Source organism: Hyla sarda, chromosome 8 (assembly GCF_029499605.1).
Source record: "Hyla sarda isolate aHylSar1 chromosome 8, aHylSar1.hap1, whole genome shotgun sequence".
In the NCBI taxonomy this organism is placed as follows: domain Eukaryota; kingdom Metazoa; phylum Chordata; class Amphibia; order Anura; family Hylidae; genus Hyla; species Hyla sarda.
In genome coordinates this window covers 227,084,934-227,105,885 of record NC_079196.1, presented here as the reverse complement: position 1 = coordinate 227,105,885, position 20,952 = coordinate 227,084,934, and the positions used below count along the sequence as shown (strand labels likewise).

Genomic DNA, 20,952 nt, shown 5'->3' with positions numbered 1-20,952 from the left:
CTTACTTGCTTTTAGCTCTTTCTCTAGATCGATCCGGATCTGATTTTCATTGATGTTCCCCAGAGCTTGCTTGACTTTCGCAGGCCCGAGTCTTTTTGTGTAGGAATTTATGATGATTTCAGACACTTTCATTGGAGATTTTCCTTTGAGATGTTCCCTCTGGATCTGATTGTATCCACGAGGAGCCCTAAGCCGACAGAGCTCCCTGATGAAGGCTTCGAAGCGGTCCTTGGACAGTCGGTTCAGACTGCTTGCCAGGATATTGATTGTATTTGTAAGTGGATTTGCATAACTACAGGTCCTGAAATTATTGAGGAATAATAGGAATCCAGTTAGTAAATGGTATAGTGGAGATTCATCATTGTAAATGGCTGCCATGAAATTACCATGTTAGGTTTATGTGTGGGAATTTTTTAAGAAAGGGATTTACAAATATGTAGACAAACGACAAGATACACATACACTTAATAGCAATGCCATCAGTGCCTCCTTGTTTGGCTGTAAAATCTAATCTATGTATAAATAATACCATCATACAGTTATCATGTAATAAAAGGGCCAAATAATACAGCCAAGTCATGGCCACAAATTACCACCACATAATGACTGAATAATACCCCCATACTGTTACTGAATCAAACCACTATACAGAGACCAACATTACCACCTTACAGGGACAATATGGTGGTAGACACCAGCTCTACACAGCCAATCCAACATTTCCCAAGCCATGTCCCATCTCTGCAGAGTTTGCTTCCCAGACATCACTTTCAGTATCTTACCCCAGAGTAGTTTGGAGAGGACAGAGGAGCCTGAAGAAGGACATAGGGGTGTGGAGGAGAAAAATGGATTCTGGAGAAGAACCAAGGTGTCTAGAGAGGGGAAGTCCTCACAGAGAAGTCTGAGGAGTCTAGAGAGGACAAAAGTGTCAGCGGACAGAATAGTCTGGAGGGGACCAAAGAGTCTGGGAGGACAGAGGTGGGAAAAAGGACAGAATCTGGTGGGAAAAAGGGGTCTGGAGTGGATAGTGGGCTCTAAAATGGACAGATGGGTCTATAGAGGATAATAGGGTCTGGAGGGGACAGAGGTGTCAGGGGAACAGAGGAGTCTAGAGAGGACAGTGGGATGTGAAGGGGGAAGAGGAGTCTGGAGGGGACATATGTTTCAGAAGGGCAGATGAACCTGGAAGAGAGACAGAGAAGTCTGGAGAGTATAGTGGCGTCTTGAAGGGACAGAGGTTTTTAGAGGGAGGAGAAGTCTGCAGGGGGCGGAGGAGTTAGGAGGAGAGAAGAGTCTGCAGGGGACAGAGAAGGCTGTAGAGGATAATGGAGTCTGGAGAAGAACAGAGGGGTCTAGACAGGAAAAAGGTTTCATGGAGACAGAGAAGTCTGGAGGGGACAGAGGAGTCTGGAGGGGACAGAGGAGTCTGGAGGGGATGGTGAATTTTTGAGAGAACACAAGAGTCTGGGAGTTGTAGAGGACAAAGGTTCTTCACACAAAATTGAGGCTTTGTTAATTCATGTTTCTGTACTGACTCTCCGGCTCCTGATACCTGAACCTTCTGATCTTTGCCGGTGTCTTCTGATTCCCTCTTTATACTGTACTCATATTCCCTCTCCCCCTCATATACCCTGCAGCCAGTCCCCTCCCTACAATATGGTCGTCCATAGATTCCATACACTCACCGGAGATGTTCCGCCAGCTGCTTTTCGTTGATCTTCTCCAGGATTATGCCGGTGACCCTCAGGGCTCCATCCCTGGTGTAATGACTGATGAGACGTTCTGCCACATCCACACAGTCTTTATCCTCCAGATGTACTAGAGAGACAGGACTATATCCGAGACTTTCTAATAGTTCCTTATCTCTCAGGAAGACTTTAAATCTTTTAAAACTTTCCTTTCCGAGTTCCTGGAGAGTGGAGAGGATGAGGTCCTGATGACTGGCAGCCATTGTCTCCACCGAGAACAGGAAGTAACAAGCTGACTCGCTCCGCTGACTTTCACTTTCAATTCTATAATTTTTTTTTTCGAGGAAATAAGATGGAAATACACAACATGAATCCTTACATAACACATTTATGTAGGAGGATCAGTTTCTCTTTGCTGATCTCCAGAGCGGGACCTGGAGTGTGGACCATTTTTATTTAGTTCTCATTGATTATATGGCGCCAACATATTCTGTAGTACTGTATATAGATTGACACTATTCACATCAGTCCCTGTCCCCAGGAGCTTACAGTCTAATAACGCTATCTCACATACTAGGGACAATGTCATTGGAAGCCAATAAATCAGGATTGTAGGGTTTGTCGGGATTGTAGGGATGCACACTTTTGTGTGTTACAGCTAGCTGCTGGCAAATACATTTTAAACAAACCTATGTTTATGTCGATGGTTATGGGATCACTCTGTAAATCAAGTTTTATTTATGGTCAGAAGTCTCCAGGAAGGGTGGTGGAGCAGTTCAAATGCCCACTCTTGCCTGCTCGCTCCCCCATCCTTCCCCATCAGTCTTGATTTGCATATTGGGTTGGGCTGCCAGTGCCACAGAACAGGTGTCGGGGGTCAGCTGAGATGATGAGTCATGTGATGGTACTTGAGGGGCTCAGCCGCATCCCCAGGACACTTGCAACCATTAGTAAAACTTACTTTTTCAGAGCGATCCAATCTACATGAACCGGAGTAGGGTTAAAATTCATGTGTCAGCAGACGCCAGCACTGCCCATAGTATAACATTTATTAATGTGCTGACAGACTGCCTTTGAAGGGGTACTCCACTGCCCCAGCATTCCGAACATTTAGTTCCAAACATTGTGTACAGGCTGCGGGGGTCGTGACATCACGGCCACGCCCCTCGTCACGAGGGGCGTGGCCGTGATGTCGCGACCCCCGCAGCCCGCACCCAGCTTTCGGAACTAATTTTTCAGAATGCTGGGGCAGTGGAGCACCCCTTTAAAACACCCATGGAAGTTCTTATAGAGTGTATGTTCACACGTACATAATTCTGTAGCGGAAAACCTGCAGCAGATTTGCAGTAGACCCATCGAAGGCAATGAGTAGCAACATAATCTGCAACTGAATTCCCACAGCGGATTTTGTACATGTGAACACACCCCAACACTACATTAGGACGGGAAGCTAAACATCTTAAAGGACATCTGAAGCAAAAAACAACTTATCCCCTATCCACAGAATAGGGCATACAGTAAGTGTTTGATCGTGGGGGGTCCGAACGCTGGGAGCCCCCTCGAACTCTTGCACAGGGTCATGGCTCTGTCGCGGCTCTCCTGTGCAGGAGGCGTGCCGGCCGCAGCGTGACGTCGCAGCTAACACGCATGCAGCGTTCGTGCCACCCCGCCTCTCCCGTAGAACATTATGGGGAGGGGGCGCACCGTTGACCTCAGAGAGGTCGATGCTATGCACATTAGCCGCTCACATAGAGTGGCAATGCGGGGCCCCATCTGGGAGATCACAGGGGTCGCTTAGACGCCCCACGATCAAAACACTTATCCCCTATCCTGTGGATAGGGGATACGTTGTTTTTGGCTGCAGATATCCTTTAAGGATAACCACCAACTCCAAAATGTCTCCAAACTGTGTTACAGAAAACATTCACTAGACTTGTCCTATATCATACAATTAATTTCTGGCTGTGTATTGGCTCTGGAGTCATACAATGCAATCAAAAAGTTTTCAGACCCTTTCACTTTTTTCACGTTTTGCTATATTGTTCCTTGTGCTTAACTAAACAAAAATGTAAGTCACCCCGTCATTCTGGCCTCAATTCCTCAATGAGAATGTGAAAACTGTATTTTTGGAATATTTTCATACCTATTTAAATGGGACAAACTAAAATTTGGCATGGACATAAATAATAAGACCTTTCGCTACGACACTTGATATTTATCTCTGGCTCCTCCCATTTCTCTTGATCGTCTCTGACATGTTTCTCCACCTTGGTCGGAGTCACCTGTGGTAAATTCATCTGATTGGACAAGACACAGCCCTGTCTATATAAGATCTCACAGCTGATAATGTATATCAGAGCAAACACCAAGACATGAGGTAGAAAGAACTCCCTGTACAGCTCAGACACAGCCCTGTCTATATAATGTCTCACGGCTGATAATATATATCAGAGCAAACACCAAGACATGAGGTGGAAAGAACTGCCTGTAGAGCTCAGACATAGCCCTGTCTATACAAGGTCTCACGGCTTACAATGTATATCAGAGCAAACACCATGAGGGGGAAAAAACTGCCTGTAGAGCTCAGACACAGCCCTGTCTATATAATGTCTCACGGCTGACAATGTATAGCAGAGCAAACACCATGAGGAGGAAAGAACTGCCTGTAGAGCTCAGACACAGCCCTGTCTATATAAGGTTTCGCAGCTGATAATGTATATCAGAGCAAACACCATGAGGAGGAAAGAACTGCCTGTAGAGCTCAGACACAGCTCTGTCTATATAAGGTCTCACAGCTGATAATGTATATCAGAGCAAACAACATGAGGAGGAAAGAACTGCTTGTATAACTCAGACACAGCCCTGTCTATATAATGTGTAGTGAAGAGGTATAACGTCTACCACCACCAATAACATAAAGGTACTGTGTGAATGGACGCGAACACTGCTCAGGATCCGTGCATGCAGATAGGTAGTGCTGCGAGTATGTCAAATCCAGGTAAGCAATATATAAGAGAAAAAGACTCGGCAACTCACCAATACTGCAAAATAAGGCTTCTCTTTATTCCAAGGAATGCAAAATACACATCAGGGCAAGGGAGGGCTGGACAAGAGGCAGGGGGTGCGGGTAGGACTGCACAGATTGGTGCCGGTCTGGCACTTCTTCTGGTGCAAGTAGCTACAGTGATCATGGTGGGGACAGCATCATGTCTGGGGGAAACCAGGCACTGCCCATCACCTGCCCAATACCATCTCTACAGTGATCATGGTGGGGGCAGCATCATGTCTGGAGCAAACCAGGCACTGCCCATCACCTGCCCAATACCATCCTTACAGTGATCATGGTGGGGGCAGCATCATGTCTGGGGGAAACCAGGCACTGCCCATCACCTGCCCAATACCATCCCTACAGTGATCATGGTGGGGGCAGCATCATGTCTGGAGGAAACAAGGCACTGCCCATCACCTGCCCAATACCATCCCTACAGTGATCATGGTGGGGGCAGCATCATGTCTGGGGGAAACCAGGTACTGCCCATCACCTGCCCAATACCATCCCTACAGTGATCATGGTGGGGGCAGCATCATGTCTGGGGGAAACCAGGTACTGCCCATCACCTGCCCAATACCATCCCTACAGTGATCATGGTGGGGGCAGCATCATGTCTGGAGGAAACCAGGTACTGCCCATCACCTGCCCAATACCATCCCTACAGTGATCATGGGGCAGCATCATGTCTGGAGGAAACCAGGTACTGCCCATCACCTGCCCAATACCATCCCTACAGTGATCATGGTGGGGGCAGCATCATGTATAGAGGAAACCAGGTACTGAACATCACCTGACCAATACCATCCCTACAGTGATCATGGTGGGGGCAGCATCATGTCTGGGGGAAACCAGGCCCTGCCCATCACCTACTGTTACGCCGAGCGCTCCGGGTCCCCGCTCCTCCCCGGAGCGCTCGCTACACTCTCGCTACTGCAGCGCTCCGGTCAGATCCACTGACCCGGGGCGCTGCGATACCGCCTCCAGCCGGGATGCGATTCCCGATGCGGGTGGCGCCCGCTCGCGATGCGCACCCCGGCTCCCGTACCTGACTCGCTCTCCGTCGGTCCTGTCCCGGCGCGCGCGGCCCCGCTCCCTAGGGCGCGCGCGCGCCGGGTCTCTGCGATTTAAAGGGCCACTGCGCCGCTGATTGGCGCAGTGGTTCTAATTAGTGTGTTCACCTGTGCACTCCCTATTTATACCTCACTTCCCCTGCACTCCCTCGCCGGATCTTGTTGCCATTGTGCCAGTGAAAGCGTTTCCTTGTGTGTTCCTAGCCTGTGTTCCAGACCTCCTGCCGTTGCCCCTGACTACGATCCTTGCTGCCTGCCCCGACCTTCTGCTACGTCCGACCTTGCTTCTGTCTACTCCCTTGTACCGCGCCTATCTTCAGCAGTCAGAGAGGTTGAGCCGTTGCTAGTGGATACGACCTGGTCACTACCGCCGCAGCAAGACCATCCCGCTTTGCGGCGGGCTCTGGTGAAAATCAGTAGTGACTTAGAACCGGTCCACTAGCACGGTCCACGCCAATCCCTCTCTGGCACAGAGGATCCACCTCCTGCCAGCCGGCATCGTGACAGTAGATCCGGCCATGGATCCCGCTGAAGTTCCTCTGCCAGTTGTCGCCGACCTCACCACGGTGGTCGCCCAGCAGTCACAACAGATAGCGCAACAAGGCCACCAGCTGTCTCAACTGACCGTGATGCTACAGCAGCTACTACCACAGCTTCAGCAATCATCTCCTCCGCCAGCTCCTGCACCTCCTCCGCAGCGAGTGGCCGCTCCAGGCCTACGACTATCCTTGCCGGATAAATTTGATGGGGACTCTAAATTTTGCCGTGGCTTTCTTTCCCAATGTTCCCTGCACTTGGAGATGATGTCGGACCAGTTTCCTACTGAAAGGTCTAAGGTGGCTTTCGTAGTCAGCCTTCTGTCTGGAAAAGCTCTGTCATGGGCCACACCGCTCTGGGACCTCAATGACCCCGTCACTGCCTCTGTACACTCCTTCTTCTCAGAAATTCGAAGTGTCTTTGAGGAACCTGCCCGAGCCTCTTCTGCTGAGACTGCCCTGTTGAACCTGGTCCAGGGTAATTCTTCCGTTGGCGAGTACGCCGTACAATTCCGTACTCTTGCTTCAGAACTATCCTGGAATAATGAGGCCCTCTGCGCGACCTTTAAAAAAGGCCTATCCAGCAACATTAAAGATGTTCTGGCCGCACGAGAAATCCCTGCTAACCTACATGAACTCATTCATCTAGCCACTCGCATTGACATGCGTTTTTCCGAAAGGCGTCAGGAGCTCCGCCAGGATATGGACTTTGTTCGCACGAGGCGTTTTCTCTCCCCGGCTCCTCTCTCCTCTGGTCCCCTGCAATCCGTTCCTGTGCCCCCCGCCGTGGAGGCTATGCAGGTCGACCGGTCTCGCCTGACACCTCAAGAGAGGACACGACGCCGCATGGAGAATCTCTGCCTGTACTGTGCCGGTACCGAACACTTCCTGAAGGATTGTCCTATCCGTCCTCCCCGCCTGGAAAGACGTACGCTGACTCCGCACAAAGGTGAGACAGTCCTTGATGTCTACTCTGCTTCTCCACGTCTTACTGTGCCTGTGCGGATATCTGCCTCTACCTTCTCCTTCTCTACTATGGCCTTCTTGGATTCCGGATCTGCAGGAAATTTTATTTTGGCCTCTCTCATCAACAGGTTCAACATCCCGGTGACCAGTCTCGCCAGACCCCTCTACATCAATTGTGTTAACAATGAAAGATTGGACTGTACCATACGTTTCCGCACGGAGCCCCTCCTAATGTGCATCGGACCTCATCACGAGAAAATTGAGTTTTTGGTCCTCCCCAATTGCACTTCCGAAATTCTCCTTGGACTACCCTGGCTTCAACACCATTCCCCAACCCTGGATTGGTCCACTGGGGAGATCAAGAGTTGGGGCCCCTCTTGTTTCAAGGACTGCCTTAAACCGGTTCCCAGTACTCCTTGCCGTGACTCTGTGGTTCCCCCTGTAACCGGTCTCCCTAAGGCCTATATGGACTTTGCGGATGTTTTTTGCAAAAAACAAGCTGAGACTCTACCTCCTCACAGGCCTTATGACTGTCCTATTGACCTCCTCCCGGGCACTACTCCACCCCGGGGCAGAATTTATCCTCTCTCTGCCCCAGAGACTCTTGCTATGACTGAGTACATCCAGGAAAATTTAAAAAGGGGCTTTATCCGCAAATCCTCCTCTCCTGCCGGAGCCGGATTTTTCTTTGTGTCCAAAAAAGATGGCTCCCTACGTCCTTGCATTGACTACCGCGGTCTTAATAAAATCACGGTAAAGAACCGCTACCCCCTACCTCTCATCTCTGAACTCTTTGACCGCCTCCAAGGTGCCCACATCTTTACCAAACTGGACTTAAGAGGTGCTTATAATCTCATCCGCATCAGAGAGGGGGATGAATGGAAAACGGCATTTAACACTAGAGATGGACACTTTGAGTATCTGGTCATGCCCTTTGGCCTGTGCAACGCCCCTGCCGTCTTCCAAGACTTTGTTAATGAAATTTTTCGTGATCTCTTATACTCCTGTGTTGTTGTATATCTGGACGATATCCTGATTTTTTCTGCCAATCTAGAAGAACACCGCCAGCATGTCCGTATGGTTCTTCAGAGACTTCGTGACAATCAACTTTATGCCAAGATGGAGAAATGTCTGTTTGAATGCCAATCTCTTCCTTTCCTAGGATACTTGGTCTCTGGCCAGGGACTACAAATGGATCCAGACAAACTCTCTGCCGTCTTAGATTGGCCACGCCCCTCCGGACTCCGTGCTATCCAACGTTTTTTGGGGTTCGCCAATTATTACAGACAATTTATTCCACATTTTTCTACCATTGTGGCTCCTATCGTGGCTTTAACCAAAAAGAATGCCAATCCTAAGTCATGGCCTCCTCAAGCGGAAGACGCCTTTAAACAGCTCAAGTCTGCCTTTTCTTCGGCTCCCGTGCTCTCCAGACCTGACCCATCTAAACCCTTCCTATTGGAGGTTGATGCCTCCTCAGTAGGAGCTGGAGCGGTCCTTCTACAAAAAAATTCTTCCGGGCATGCTGTTACTTGTGGTTTTTTTTCTAGGACCTTCTCTCCGGCGGAGAGGAACTACTCCATCGGGGATCGAGAGCTTCTAGCCATTAAATTAGCACTTGAGGAATGGAGGCATCTGCTGGAGGGATCAAGATTTCCAGTTATTATTTACACCGATCACAAGAACCTCTCCTATCTCCAGTCTGCCGAACGGCTGAATCCTCGCCAGGCCAGGTGGTCTCTGTTCTTTGCCCGATTTAATTTTGAAATCCACTTTCGGCCTGCCGATAAGAACATTAGGGCCGATGCTCTCTCTCGTTCCTCGGATGCCTCGGAAGTAGAGCTCTCTCCGCAACACATCATTCCTCCTGACTGCCTGATCTCCACTTCTCCAGCCTCCATCAGGCAAACTCCTCCAGGGAAGACCTTCGTCTCTCCACGCCAACGCCTCGGAATCCTCAAATGGGGTCACTCCTCCCATCTCGCAGGTCATGCGGGCATCAAGAAATCCGTGCAACTCATCTCTCGTTTCTATTGGTGGCCGACTCTGGAGACGGATGTCGTGGATTTTGTGCGAGCCTGCACTGTCTGTGCCCGGGATAAGACTCCTCGCCAGAAGCCCGCTGGTCTTCTTCATCCTCTGCCTGTCCCCGAACAGCCTTGGTCTCTGATTGGTATGGACTTTATTACAGACTTACCCCCATCCCGTGGCAACACTGTTGTTTGGGTGGTCGTTGATCGATTCTCCAAAATGGCACATTTCATCCCTCTTCCTGGTCTTCCTTCAGCGCCTCAGTTGGCAAAACAATTTTTTGTACACATTTTTCGTCTTCACGGGTTGCCCACGCAGATCGTCTCGGATAGAGGCGTCCAATTTGTGTCAAAATTCTGGAGGGCTCTCTGTAAACAACTCAAGATTAAATTAAACTTTTCTTCTGCATATCATCCTCAATCCAATGGGCAAGTAGAAAGAATTAACCAGGTCTTGGGTGATTATTTACGGCATTTTGTTTCCTCCCGCCAGGATGACTGGGCAGATCTTCTACCATGGGCCGAATTCTCGTATAACTTCAGAGTCTCTGAATCTTCCTCCAAATCCCCATTTTTCGTGGTGTACGGCCGTCACCCTCTTCCCCCCCTCCCTACTCCCTTGCCCTCTGGTTTGCCCGCTGTGGATGAAATATCTCGTGATCTTTCCACCATATGGAAAGAGACCCAAAATTCTCTCTTACAGGCTTCATCACGCATGAAGAAATTTGCTGATAAAAAAAGAAGAGCTCCCCCCATTTTTTCTCCTGGAGACAAGGTATGGCTCTCCGCTAAATATGTCCGCTTCCGTGTCCCTAGCTACAAGTTGGGACCACGCTATCTTGGTCCTTTCAAAATTTTGTGCCAGATTAATCCTGTCTCTTACAAACTTCTTCTTCCTCCTTCTCTTCGTATTCCTAATGCCTTTCACGTTTCTCTTCTTAAACCACTCATCATCAACCGTTTCTCTCCCAAACTTGTTTCTCCCACTCCTGTTTCCGGCTCCTCGGACATCTTCTCCGTAAAGGAGATACTGGCATCCAAGAAGGTCAGAGGGAAAACTTTTTTTTTAGTTGATTGGGAGGGTTGTGGTCCTGAAGAGAGATCCTGGGAACCTGAGGACAATATCCTAGACAAAAGTCTGCTCCTCAGGTTCTCAGGCTCTAAGAAGAGGGGGAGACCCAAGGGGGGGGGGGTACTGTTACGCCGAGCGCTCCGGGTCCCCGCTCCTCCCCGGAGCGCTCGCTACACTCTCGCTACTGCAGCGCTCCGGTCAGATCCACTGACCCGGGGCGCTGCGATACCGCCTCCAGCCGGGATGCGATTCGCGATGCGGGTGGCGCCCGCTCGCGATGCGCACCCCGGCTCCCGTACCTGACTCGCTCTCCGTCGGTCCTGTCCCGGCGCGCGCGGCCCCGCTCCCTAGGGCGCGCGCGCGCCGGGTCTCTGCAATTTAAAGGGCCACTGCGCCGCTGATTGGCGCAGTGGTTCTAATTAGTGTGTTCACCTGTGCACTCCCTATTTATACCTCACTTCCCCTGCACTCCCTCGCCGGATCTTGTTGCCATTGTGCCAGTGAAAGCGTTTCCTTGTGTGTTCCTAGCCTGTGTTCCAGACCTCCTGCCGTTGCCCCTGACTACGATCCTTGCTGCCTGCCCCGACCTTCTGCTACGTCCGACCTTGCTTCTGTCTACTCCCTTGTACCGCGCCTATCTTCAGCAGTCAGAGAGGTTGAGCCGTTGCTAGTGGATACGACCTGGTCACTACCGCCGCAGCAAGACCATCCCGCTTTGCGGCGGGCTCTGGTGAAAACCAGTAGTGACTTAGAACCGGTCCACTAGCACGGTCCACGCCAATCCCTCTCTGGCACAGAGGATCCACCTCCTGCCAGCCGGCATCGTGACACCTACCCAATACCATCTCTACAGTGATCATGGTGGGGGCAGCATCATGTCTGGGGGTAACCAGGCACTGCCCATCACTTGCCCATCACTTGCCCAATACATCCCTACAGTGATCATGGTGGGGGCAACATCATGTCTGGGGGAAACCAGGCACTGCCCATCACCTGCCCAATACCATCCCTACAGTGATCATGGTGGGGGCAGCATCATGTCTGGAGGAAACCAGGCACTGCCCATCACCTGCCCAATACCATCCCTACAGTGATCATGGTGGGGGCAGCATCATGTCTGGAGGAAACCAGGCACTGCCCATCACCTGCCCAATACCATCCCTACAGTGATAATGGTGGGGGCAGCATCATGTCTGGAGGAAACCAGGTACTGCCCATCACCTGCCCAATACCATCCCTACAGTGATCATGGTGGGGGCAGCATCATGTCTGGAGGAAACCAGGCACTGCCCATCACCTGCCCAATACCAATGTATTATGGTAGGGCCTTGGGGGTGTAGTGTAGTTGGGGTGTTGCTTCGGTATATGAGGGGTTAATGTAACCCCTGTCACTCTTGACGCCAGGGTGAGGGTTAATACGCTGAGGTGAATCTTCGGTCTATCGCCACCCTTCCCAGAAACGATAGGTGCTTAAATGAATGAAGGTCCACAATAGGGATGAACTTGAACTTGTATAAACTTTACTGAGGTACTTGCGGTACATCCAATTAACAACAATAGTCTTAGCAATACAGTCTCTATGTAGTACGGCAGTGATTGACAGATGCTGCGGACCATTAGCTTATCCAAAGGACTAATAGAATCAGGATTGATGCAGAGATCTGTCCGGATTTAGGGGTCTATTTAGGTCCGGTGATCTTGCAGACTTAACAGGGATTGAGATAATTCACAGTTCTGTAAGATGGCCGTTGCCGCAAGGCTTGGGCCTAGTCACTGCTGACGACAGCTGTACAGATCCTCCTCTATCAGCAGCCCACGAGGAAAGAGAGAGATTAATGGCCGCCGCCCCCTTATATGGGCAGGGGAAGGGCCGTTTTGGATTGGTCCATGTCAGCTGTCACTCACCGTTACAATGCATGGTGGGCGATCACCTGACTTCCTCCAAAGGTCCGTGAACCATAAAACCATAAAGTTTTGGAACGCATCACGTGACCCGCAGGTCCTGCGACACTACAGCAAGGTAAATATACATTATTTACATATTTACACAGGGGTGACAAGGGGCTAACTATTGATGAGGACCCCACCGGTACCTAGGGACTCTGACTTTGGGGACCTCACCACAAGGTAACGGATGCAATCCGGTACCGGGACACCAAAGTATAATGTGTAACCCCCTGGGATTACAGTTATTGTATTTTACCCTGCAATTTTATGAATTGTCCAGTAGATGGTGAACTGCACAAGCAACAAACTAAGCAGTGACATAAACTGGGGGAAGGGCAAGTCTGCACATGGTGCTGGTGGCCATCATCAAGAGAGCCTGAGGCAGTTCAGAGTCAGGAGCTGAAAGGAGAGCAGAGCAATCACAGAGGAAACAGTCCATCCCAAATCCAGTCAAGAAGTGCTGCAGCAGCAGAGAGGAAGCTGCTAGCCGGTTGTACCAGATACTGAGATGTTCACAATAAACCTCAATGAATGTTGATAAGTATTAAGGTTTTTATCAAGTAATTTACAAATCTCTATAACTTTCTGGCATCAGTCAAAAAAAAAAAAAAAATTCCACCGGAGTATCCCTTTAAATTGGTCACGCAAAAATCATGCCCTCAAATGGGTCTGTAGATGAAAACATGTAAGAGTTATGGCTCTTAGAAGGTGAGGAGGAAAAAACAAAAGTGCAAAGATTAAAAAGGGCTGTGTCCTCAAGGGGGATGAAGGGAACTGGTCAGCCGGTCTGTAAGGACCCTTAGGTCTGGGTAACACAACCGTAAATGGGCGCTGGACTGCACAGAAATGCGGCATCTCATAGATGGCAATGCGTTTGCAAGTTGAATTTGCAGAAAGAATGCGCAGCGACTCGCACATCGCTTCAGTGTGTCTGCATGTATCAGCGTATTGCCGCTCCGAGCAGGCACCTGTAAAGGCAGCATACAGCGTTCAGCGGTGGATCCACAGCATAATACACACTGGGGATCCGCCCGTGTGAACGTACCCTTAGGGTGTGTTCACACGTACAGTATCCTGCGCAGGATTTAATGCTGCTGTGTTCAGTCATTTAGTTTACATTGAAATCTGCAGCTTCGGATCTTGCGCATCAAATCTGCCCAGGATACTGTAGGTGTGAATACACCCTTATGTGACCCTTAGTGGCTTCCACACAGGGCCGTTTGAAGGAATTTGGGGGCCCCAAGCAAGATGGACATGGAGGCCCCCCCCTTGATGTTCACGAACGTCACGCTCTAGGGCCGACGTCAGGACGTAGTAACGCCGGCCCTTGAATGCTGGGAGCGCGACGTGAGCGAACGGCGATACGAGGCCCCCATATTATGTGCAGCACAGTTCCCCCACGTTAGGTGCGGCACAGTTCCCCCCACGTTAGGTGCGGCACAGTTCCCCCCCCCCACATTAGGTGCAGTATAGTTCTCTCCACATTAGATGCAGTATAGTTCTCTCCACATTAGTTGCAGTATAGTCTCCCCACATTAGATGCAGTATAGTTCTCCCCACATTAGATGCAGTATAGTTCTCCCCACATTAGGTGCAGTATAGTTCCCCACATTAGATGCAGTATAGTTCCCCACATTAGGTGCAGTATAGTTCTCCCCACATTAGATGCAGTATAGTCTCCCCACATTAGATGCAGTATAGTTCTCCCCACATTAGATGCAGTATAGTTCTCCCCACATTAGGTGCAGTATAGTTCCCCCACATTAGGTGCAGTATAGTTCTCCCCACATTAGATGCAGTATAGTTCTCCCCACATTAGGTGCAGTATAGTTCTCCCCACATTAGATGCAGTATAGTTCTCCCCACATTAGATGCAGTATAGTTCTCCCCACATTAGATGCAGTATAGTTCTCCCCACATTAGATGCAGTATAGTTCTCCCCACATTAGGTGCAGTATAGTTCCCCCACATTAGGTGCAGTATAGTTCTCCCCACATTAGATGCAGTATAGTTCTCCCCACATTAGGTGCAGTATAGTTCTCCCCACATTAGATGCAGTATAGTTCTCCCCACATTAGATGCAGTATAGTTCTCCCCACATTAGGTGCAGTATAGCTCCCCACATTAGGTGCAGTATAGTTCTCCCCACATTAGGTGCAGTATAGTTCTCCCCACATTAGATGCAGTATAGTTCTCCCCACATTAGGTGCAGTATAGTTCCCCCACATTAGGTGCAGTATAGTTCTCCCCACATTAGATGCAGTATAGTTCTCCCCACATTAGGTGCAGTATAGTTCCCCCACATTAGGTGCAGTATAGTTCTCCCCACATTAGATGCAGTATAGTTCTCCCCACATTAGGTGCAGTATAGTTCTCCCCACATTAGGTGCAGTATAGTTCTCCCCACATTAGATGCAGTATAGTTCTCCCCACATTAGATGCAGTATAGTTCTCCCCACATTAGATGCAGTATAGTTCTCCCACATTAGGTGCAGTGTAGTTTCCCCAAATTAGGTGCAGTATAGCTCCCCACATTAGGTGCAGTATAGTTCCCCCACATTAGATGCAGTATAGTTCCCCCACATTAGGTGCAGTATAGTTCTCCCCACATTAGATGCAGTATAGTTCCCCCACATTAGGTGCAGTATAGTTCTCCCCACATTAGATGCAGTATAGTTCTCCCCACATTAGATGCAGTATAGTTCTCCCCACATTAGGTGCAGTATAGTTCCCCACATTAGATGCAGTATAGTTCTCCCCACATTAGGTGCAGTATAGTTCCCCCACATTAGGTGCAGTATAGTTCTCTCCACATTAGATGCAGTATAGTTCTCCCCACATTAGATGCAGTATAGTTCTCCCCACATTAGATGCAGTATAGTTCTCCCCACATTAGGTGCAGTATAGTTCTCCCCACATTAGATGCAGTATAGTTCTCCCCACATTAGGTGCAGTATAGTTCTCCACATTAGGTGCAGTATAGTTCCCCCACATTAGGTGCAGTATAGTTCCCCACATTAGATGCAGTATAGTTCTCCCCACATTAGGTGCAGTATAGTTCTCCCCACATTAGATGCAGTATAGTTCTCCCCACATTAGATGCAGTATAGTTCTCCCCACATTAGGTGCAGTATAGTTCTCCCCACATTAGATGCAGTATAGTTCTCCCCACATTAGGTGCAGTATAGTTCTCCCCACATTAGGTGCAGTATAGTTCTCCCCACATTAGATGCAGTGTAGTTCTCCCCACATTAGATGCAGTATAGTTCTCCCCACATTAGGTGCAGTATAGTTCCCCACATTAGGTGCAGTATAGTTCTCCCCACATTAGGTGCAGTATAGTTCTCCCCACATTAGATGCAGTGTAGTTCTCCCCACATTAGGTGCAGTATAGTTCCCCACATTAGGTGCAGTATAGTTCTCCCCACATTAGATGCAGTATAGTTCTCCCCACATTAGATGCAGTATAGTTCTCCCCACATTAGGTGCAGTATAGTTCCCCACATTAGATGCAGTATAGTTCTCCCCACATTAGATGCAGTATAGTTCTCCCCACATTAGATGCAGTGTAGTTCTCCCCACATTAGATGCAGTGTAGTTCTCCCCACATTAGGTGCAGTATAGTTCTCCCCACATTAGATGCAGTATAGTTCTCTCCACATTAGATGCAGTATAGTTCTCCCCACATTAGGTGCAGTATAGTTCTCCCCACATTAGGTGCAGTATAGCTCCCCACATTAGGTGCAGTATAGTTCTCCCCACATTAGATGCAGTATAGTTCTCCCCACATTAGGTGCAGTATAGTTCTCCCCACATTAGATGCAGTATAGTTCTCCCCACATTAGATGCAGTATAGTTCCCCACATTAGGTGCAGTATAGTTCTCTCCACTTTAGGTGCACTATAGTTCCCCACATTAGATGCAGTATAGTTCTCCCCACATTAGATGCAGTATAGTTCTCCCCACATTAGATGCAGTATAGTTCTCCCCACTTTAGGTGCAGTATAGTTCTCCCCACATTAGATGCAGTATAGTTCTCCCCACATTAGGTGCAGTATAGTTCTCCCCACATTAGATGCAGTATAGTTCTCCCCACATTAGATGCAGTATAGTTCTCCCCACATTAGAGGCAGTATAGTTCTCCCCACATTAGATGCAGTATAGTTCTCCCCACATTAGGTTGGCAGTATAGTTCTCCCCACATTAGATGCAGTATAGTTCCCCCTCATTAGATGCAGTATAGTTCTCCCACATTAGGTGCAGTATAGTTCTCCCCACATTAGATGCAGTATAGTTCCCCCTCATTAGATGCAGTATAGTTCTCCCCACATTAGGTGCAGTATAGTTCTCCCCACATTAGGTGCAGTATAGTTCTCCCCACATTAGGTGCAGTATAGTTCCCCACATAAGTTGCAGTATAGTTCCCCACATTAGGTGCAGTATAGTTCCCCACATTAGGTGCAGTATAGTTCCCCCACATTAGGTGCAGTATAGTTCTCCACATTAGATGCAGTATAGTTCTCCCCACATTAGGTGCAGTATAGTTCTCCCCACATTAGGTGCAGTATAGTTCTCCCCACATTAGATGCAGTATAGTTCCCCATTATTAGATGCAGTATAGTTCTCCCCACATTAGGTGCAGTATAGTTCTCCCCACATTAGGTGCAGTATAGTTCTCCCCACATTAGGTTGGCAGTATAGTTCCCCACATTAGGTGCAGTATAGTTCCCCACATTAGTTGCAGTATAGTTCCCCCTCATTAGATGCAGTATAGTTCTCCCCACATTAGGTGCAGTATAGTTCTCCCCACATTAGGTGCAGTATAGTTCCCCACATAAGTTGCAGTATAGTTCCCCACATTAGGTGCAGTATAGTTCCCCACATTAGGTGCAGTATAGTTCCCCCACATTAGGTGCAGTATAGTTCTCCCCACATTAGATGCAGTATAGTTCTCCCCACATTAGGTGCAGTATAGTTCTCCCCACATTAGATGCAGTATAGTTCTCCCCACATTAGATGCAGTATAGTTCCCCACATTAGGTGCAGTATAGTTCTCCCCACATTAGATGCAGTATAGTTCCCCACATAAGATGCAGTATAGTTCTCCCCACATTAGATGCAGTATAGTTCTCCCCACATTAGGTGCAGTATAGTTCTCCCCACATTAGGTGCAGTATAGTTCTCCCCACATTAGGTGCAGTATAGTTCTCCCCACATTAGATGCAGTATAGTTCTCCCCACATTAGGTGCAGTATAGTTCTCCCCACATTAGGTGCAGTATGTTTCTCCCCACATTAGGTTGGCAGTATAGTTTACTCCACATTAGGTAGGCAGTATAGTTTACCCCACATTAGGTGCAGTATAGTTCTCCCCACATTAGGTGCAGTATAGTTCTCCCCACATTAGGTGCAGTATAGTTCTCCCCACATTAGATGCAGTATAGTTCTCCCCACATTAGGTGCAGTATAGTTCTCCCCACATTAGGTGCAGTATGTTTCTCCCCACATTAGGTTGGCAGTATAGTTTACTCCACATTAGGTAGGCAGTATAGTTTACCCCACATTAGGTGCAGTATAGATCTTCACATTAGTTTGGCAGTATAATTTACCCCACATTAGGTTGGCAGTATAGTTTACCCCACATTAGGTGCAGTATAGTTCCCCCACATTAGGTGCAGTATAGATCTCCACATTAGGTTGGCAGTATAGTTTACCTCACATTAGGTGCGGTATATTTCTCCACATTAGGTTGGCAGTATAGTTTACCCCACATTAGGTGCAGTATAGTTCCCCCATATTAGGTGCAGTATAGTTCCCCCACATTAGGTGCAGTATAGATCTCCACATTAGGTTGGCAGTATAGTTTACCCCACATTAGGTGCTGTATATTTCTCCACATTAGGTTGGCAGTATAGTTCTCCACATTAGGTTGGCAGTATAGTTTACCCCACATTAGGTGCAGTATAGTCCCCCCACATTAGGTGTAGTATGTTCCCCCACAGACATACAGCCTCCAGCCATACAGTGTATGGCTGGAGGCTTTATGCCCGTTTACTGCCCTACTTCAGTGTTCTGATCACTGCTCCTTTTGTCCGGCCACCATAGCAGTAGGTCCCGGGACTGGAGGAGCGGTGGTCGGAGCACTGAAGCTGATGTGCCGCTGGTCACTTACCATGCTGGCCAGCGCATGTCCTGTTCGCTGCTCCGCTCCTCCGCTTTGCTTTCCAATGGGCGGGCGCACGCACGGGACGCGGCAATTACCCCGTTTCGTCACCCTGGATCTGCCACTGCATGCATTATATACACACACAACACACTGTACACATTACATACTGTACATGCATGCTTCATACACACACACCATACTGTATACATTACATACTGTACATGCATGCTCCATACACACACACAACACACTGTACACATTACATACTGTACATGCATCATACACACAACATACTGTACACATTACAGACTGTACATGCATCATACACACACACTGTACACATTACATACTGTACATGCATCATACACACACATACTGTACACATTACATACTGTACATGCATGCTTCATACACACACAACACACTGTACACATTACATACTGTACATGCATCGTACACACACACACACACACACTGTACACATTACATACTGTACATGCATCATGCACACACATACTGTACACATTACATACTGTACATGCATCATAGACACACATATTGTACACATTACATACTGTACATGCATCATACACACAACACACTGTACACATTACATACTGTACATGCATCATACACATGCATACTGTACACATTACATACTGTACATGCATCATACACACACTGTACACATTACATACTGTACATGCATCACACACACACTGTACACATTACATACTATACATGCTTCATACACACACACAATGTACACATTACATACTGTACATGCTTCATAAACACACACTGTACACATTACATACTGTACATGCATCATACATACACACACTGTACACATTGCATACTGTACATGCATCATACACACACACTGTACACGTTACATACTGTACATGCATCATTCACACACACACACTGTACACATTACATACTGTACATGCATCATACACACACACACTGTACACATTAAATACAGTACATCCATCATACACACACAATGTATACATTACATACTGTACATGCATCATACACACACACACACACACACACTGTATACATTACATACTGTACATGCACCATACACACTGTACACATTACATACTATACATGCATCATACACACTGTACACATTACATACTATACATGCATCATATACATACAACACACATACTGTACACATTACATACTATACATGCATCATACACACACACACACTGTGCACATTACATACTATACATGCATCATACACACACACTGTACACATTACATACTGTACATGCATCACACACACACAGAGTAGATCAGTGTTTCCCAACCAGGATGCCTACAGAGGTTGCAAAACTACAACTCCCAGCATGCCCAGACAGCCAAAGGCTGTCTGGGCATGCTGGGAGTTGTAGTTTTGCAATAACTGGAGGCACCCAGTTGGGAAACACTGGTATAGATACACACATGCACTTTACATATAGTCATCCACAGTAGTAACACACACAGGCACAGTACATAGACATACACACATGTACACACATATATATATACACACACACACATATATATATATATATATCTCCACACACACATGCTTATACACACACACATATATATATATATACACGCAGGGACACCTACTGTAGTCAGGCCCCATGTTGTACAGCCTCTGCGGTCTCCTTTCCTCACAGCTCTCTCCTCCCCCCTCCCCCTCCTCCTGCTCAGACAGCTGAAGGCTGACAGAAGAGTCCGGGCTGAGGGAAGATACCAAGTGCAGCGGGGGTGGGGGGAGCGTGATTGTGGCGAGGTGACAAGAACTCCAAAGCTGCAAATTAGTTTATTTAAAAAAAAAAATGTCAGACATTCGGGGGCCCTCTAGTTTGACTGGGTGCCTGGGGCCCGGAGCACAAACTCCAAGAGCAGGATTGTTAATCACTACAGGACGGGCAAGCACTGGCTGTGCTCGGGGCCCCAAATAATTGCTTGGTTTGCCTGTCCTGTAGTGACGGGCCTGCTTCCACACTTACCCTATTACACACGTGTGCCCTATTGCTGAGGATTGATCCGTCTACCTGATCAGCCGATGAATGAGCATTTGCTGATCTTTGGCTGTATGTTGTATATATGTTGGTAGAAGTGTGCGCGCGTTGTACAGCGGGGCTGAGTGACAGGGACGTAGGGGGAGATTTATCAGTAACTGTGTAGGGGTAGACTGGAGCAGTTGCCCATAGCAACCAATCAGATCGCTACTTTCACTTTGCAGAGGCCTTTTTAAAAATGAAAGCAGCGATGTGATTGGTTGCTATGGGCAACTGCTCCCCTCTTCCTCTACACTGGATAAATCTTCGCCATAGACTGTGTATTGGGAACAGTATTAGCTGTGTGTTACCATGCTGGCTATGTGGGCGCCACCACTTACCTGCCCC

General features: G+C 48.2%; 1 protein-coding gene across 3 annotated transcripts in view; it reads right to left on the bottom strand.

Moving 5' to 3' along the window:
• Nucleotides 1-20,718, bottom strand: part of LOC130285434 (uncharacterized) — a 32,826-nt gene extending 12,108 nt beyond the window's left edge. For 2 of the 3 annotated variants that reach the window (XM_056536807.1, XM_056536808.1), the window contains exons 1-3: nt 20,599-20,718; nt 1,686-2,012; nt 6-301 (exon numbers count right to left, since the gene is read on the bottom strand). In XM_056536807.1, coding sequence (XP_056392782.1) covers nt 6-301; nt 1,686-2,012; nt 20,599-20,621 — 646 coding nt within the window. In that variant the 5' untranslated portion in view covers nt 20,622-20,718. Of the gene's footprint in view, nt 1-5; nt 302-1,685; nt 2,013-20,553 lie in introns of all 3 variants that reach the window. The other variant, XM_056536810.1, reaches the window with a different exon arrangement.
• Nucleotides 20,719-20,952: the final 234 nt, after the last annotated feature.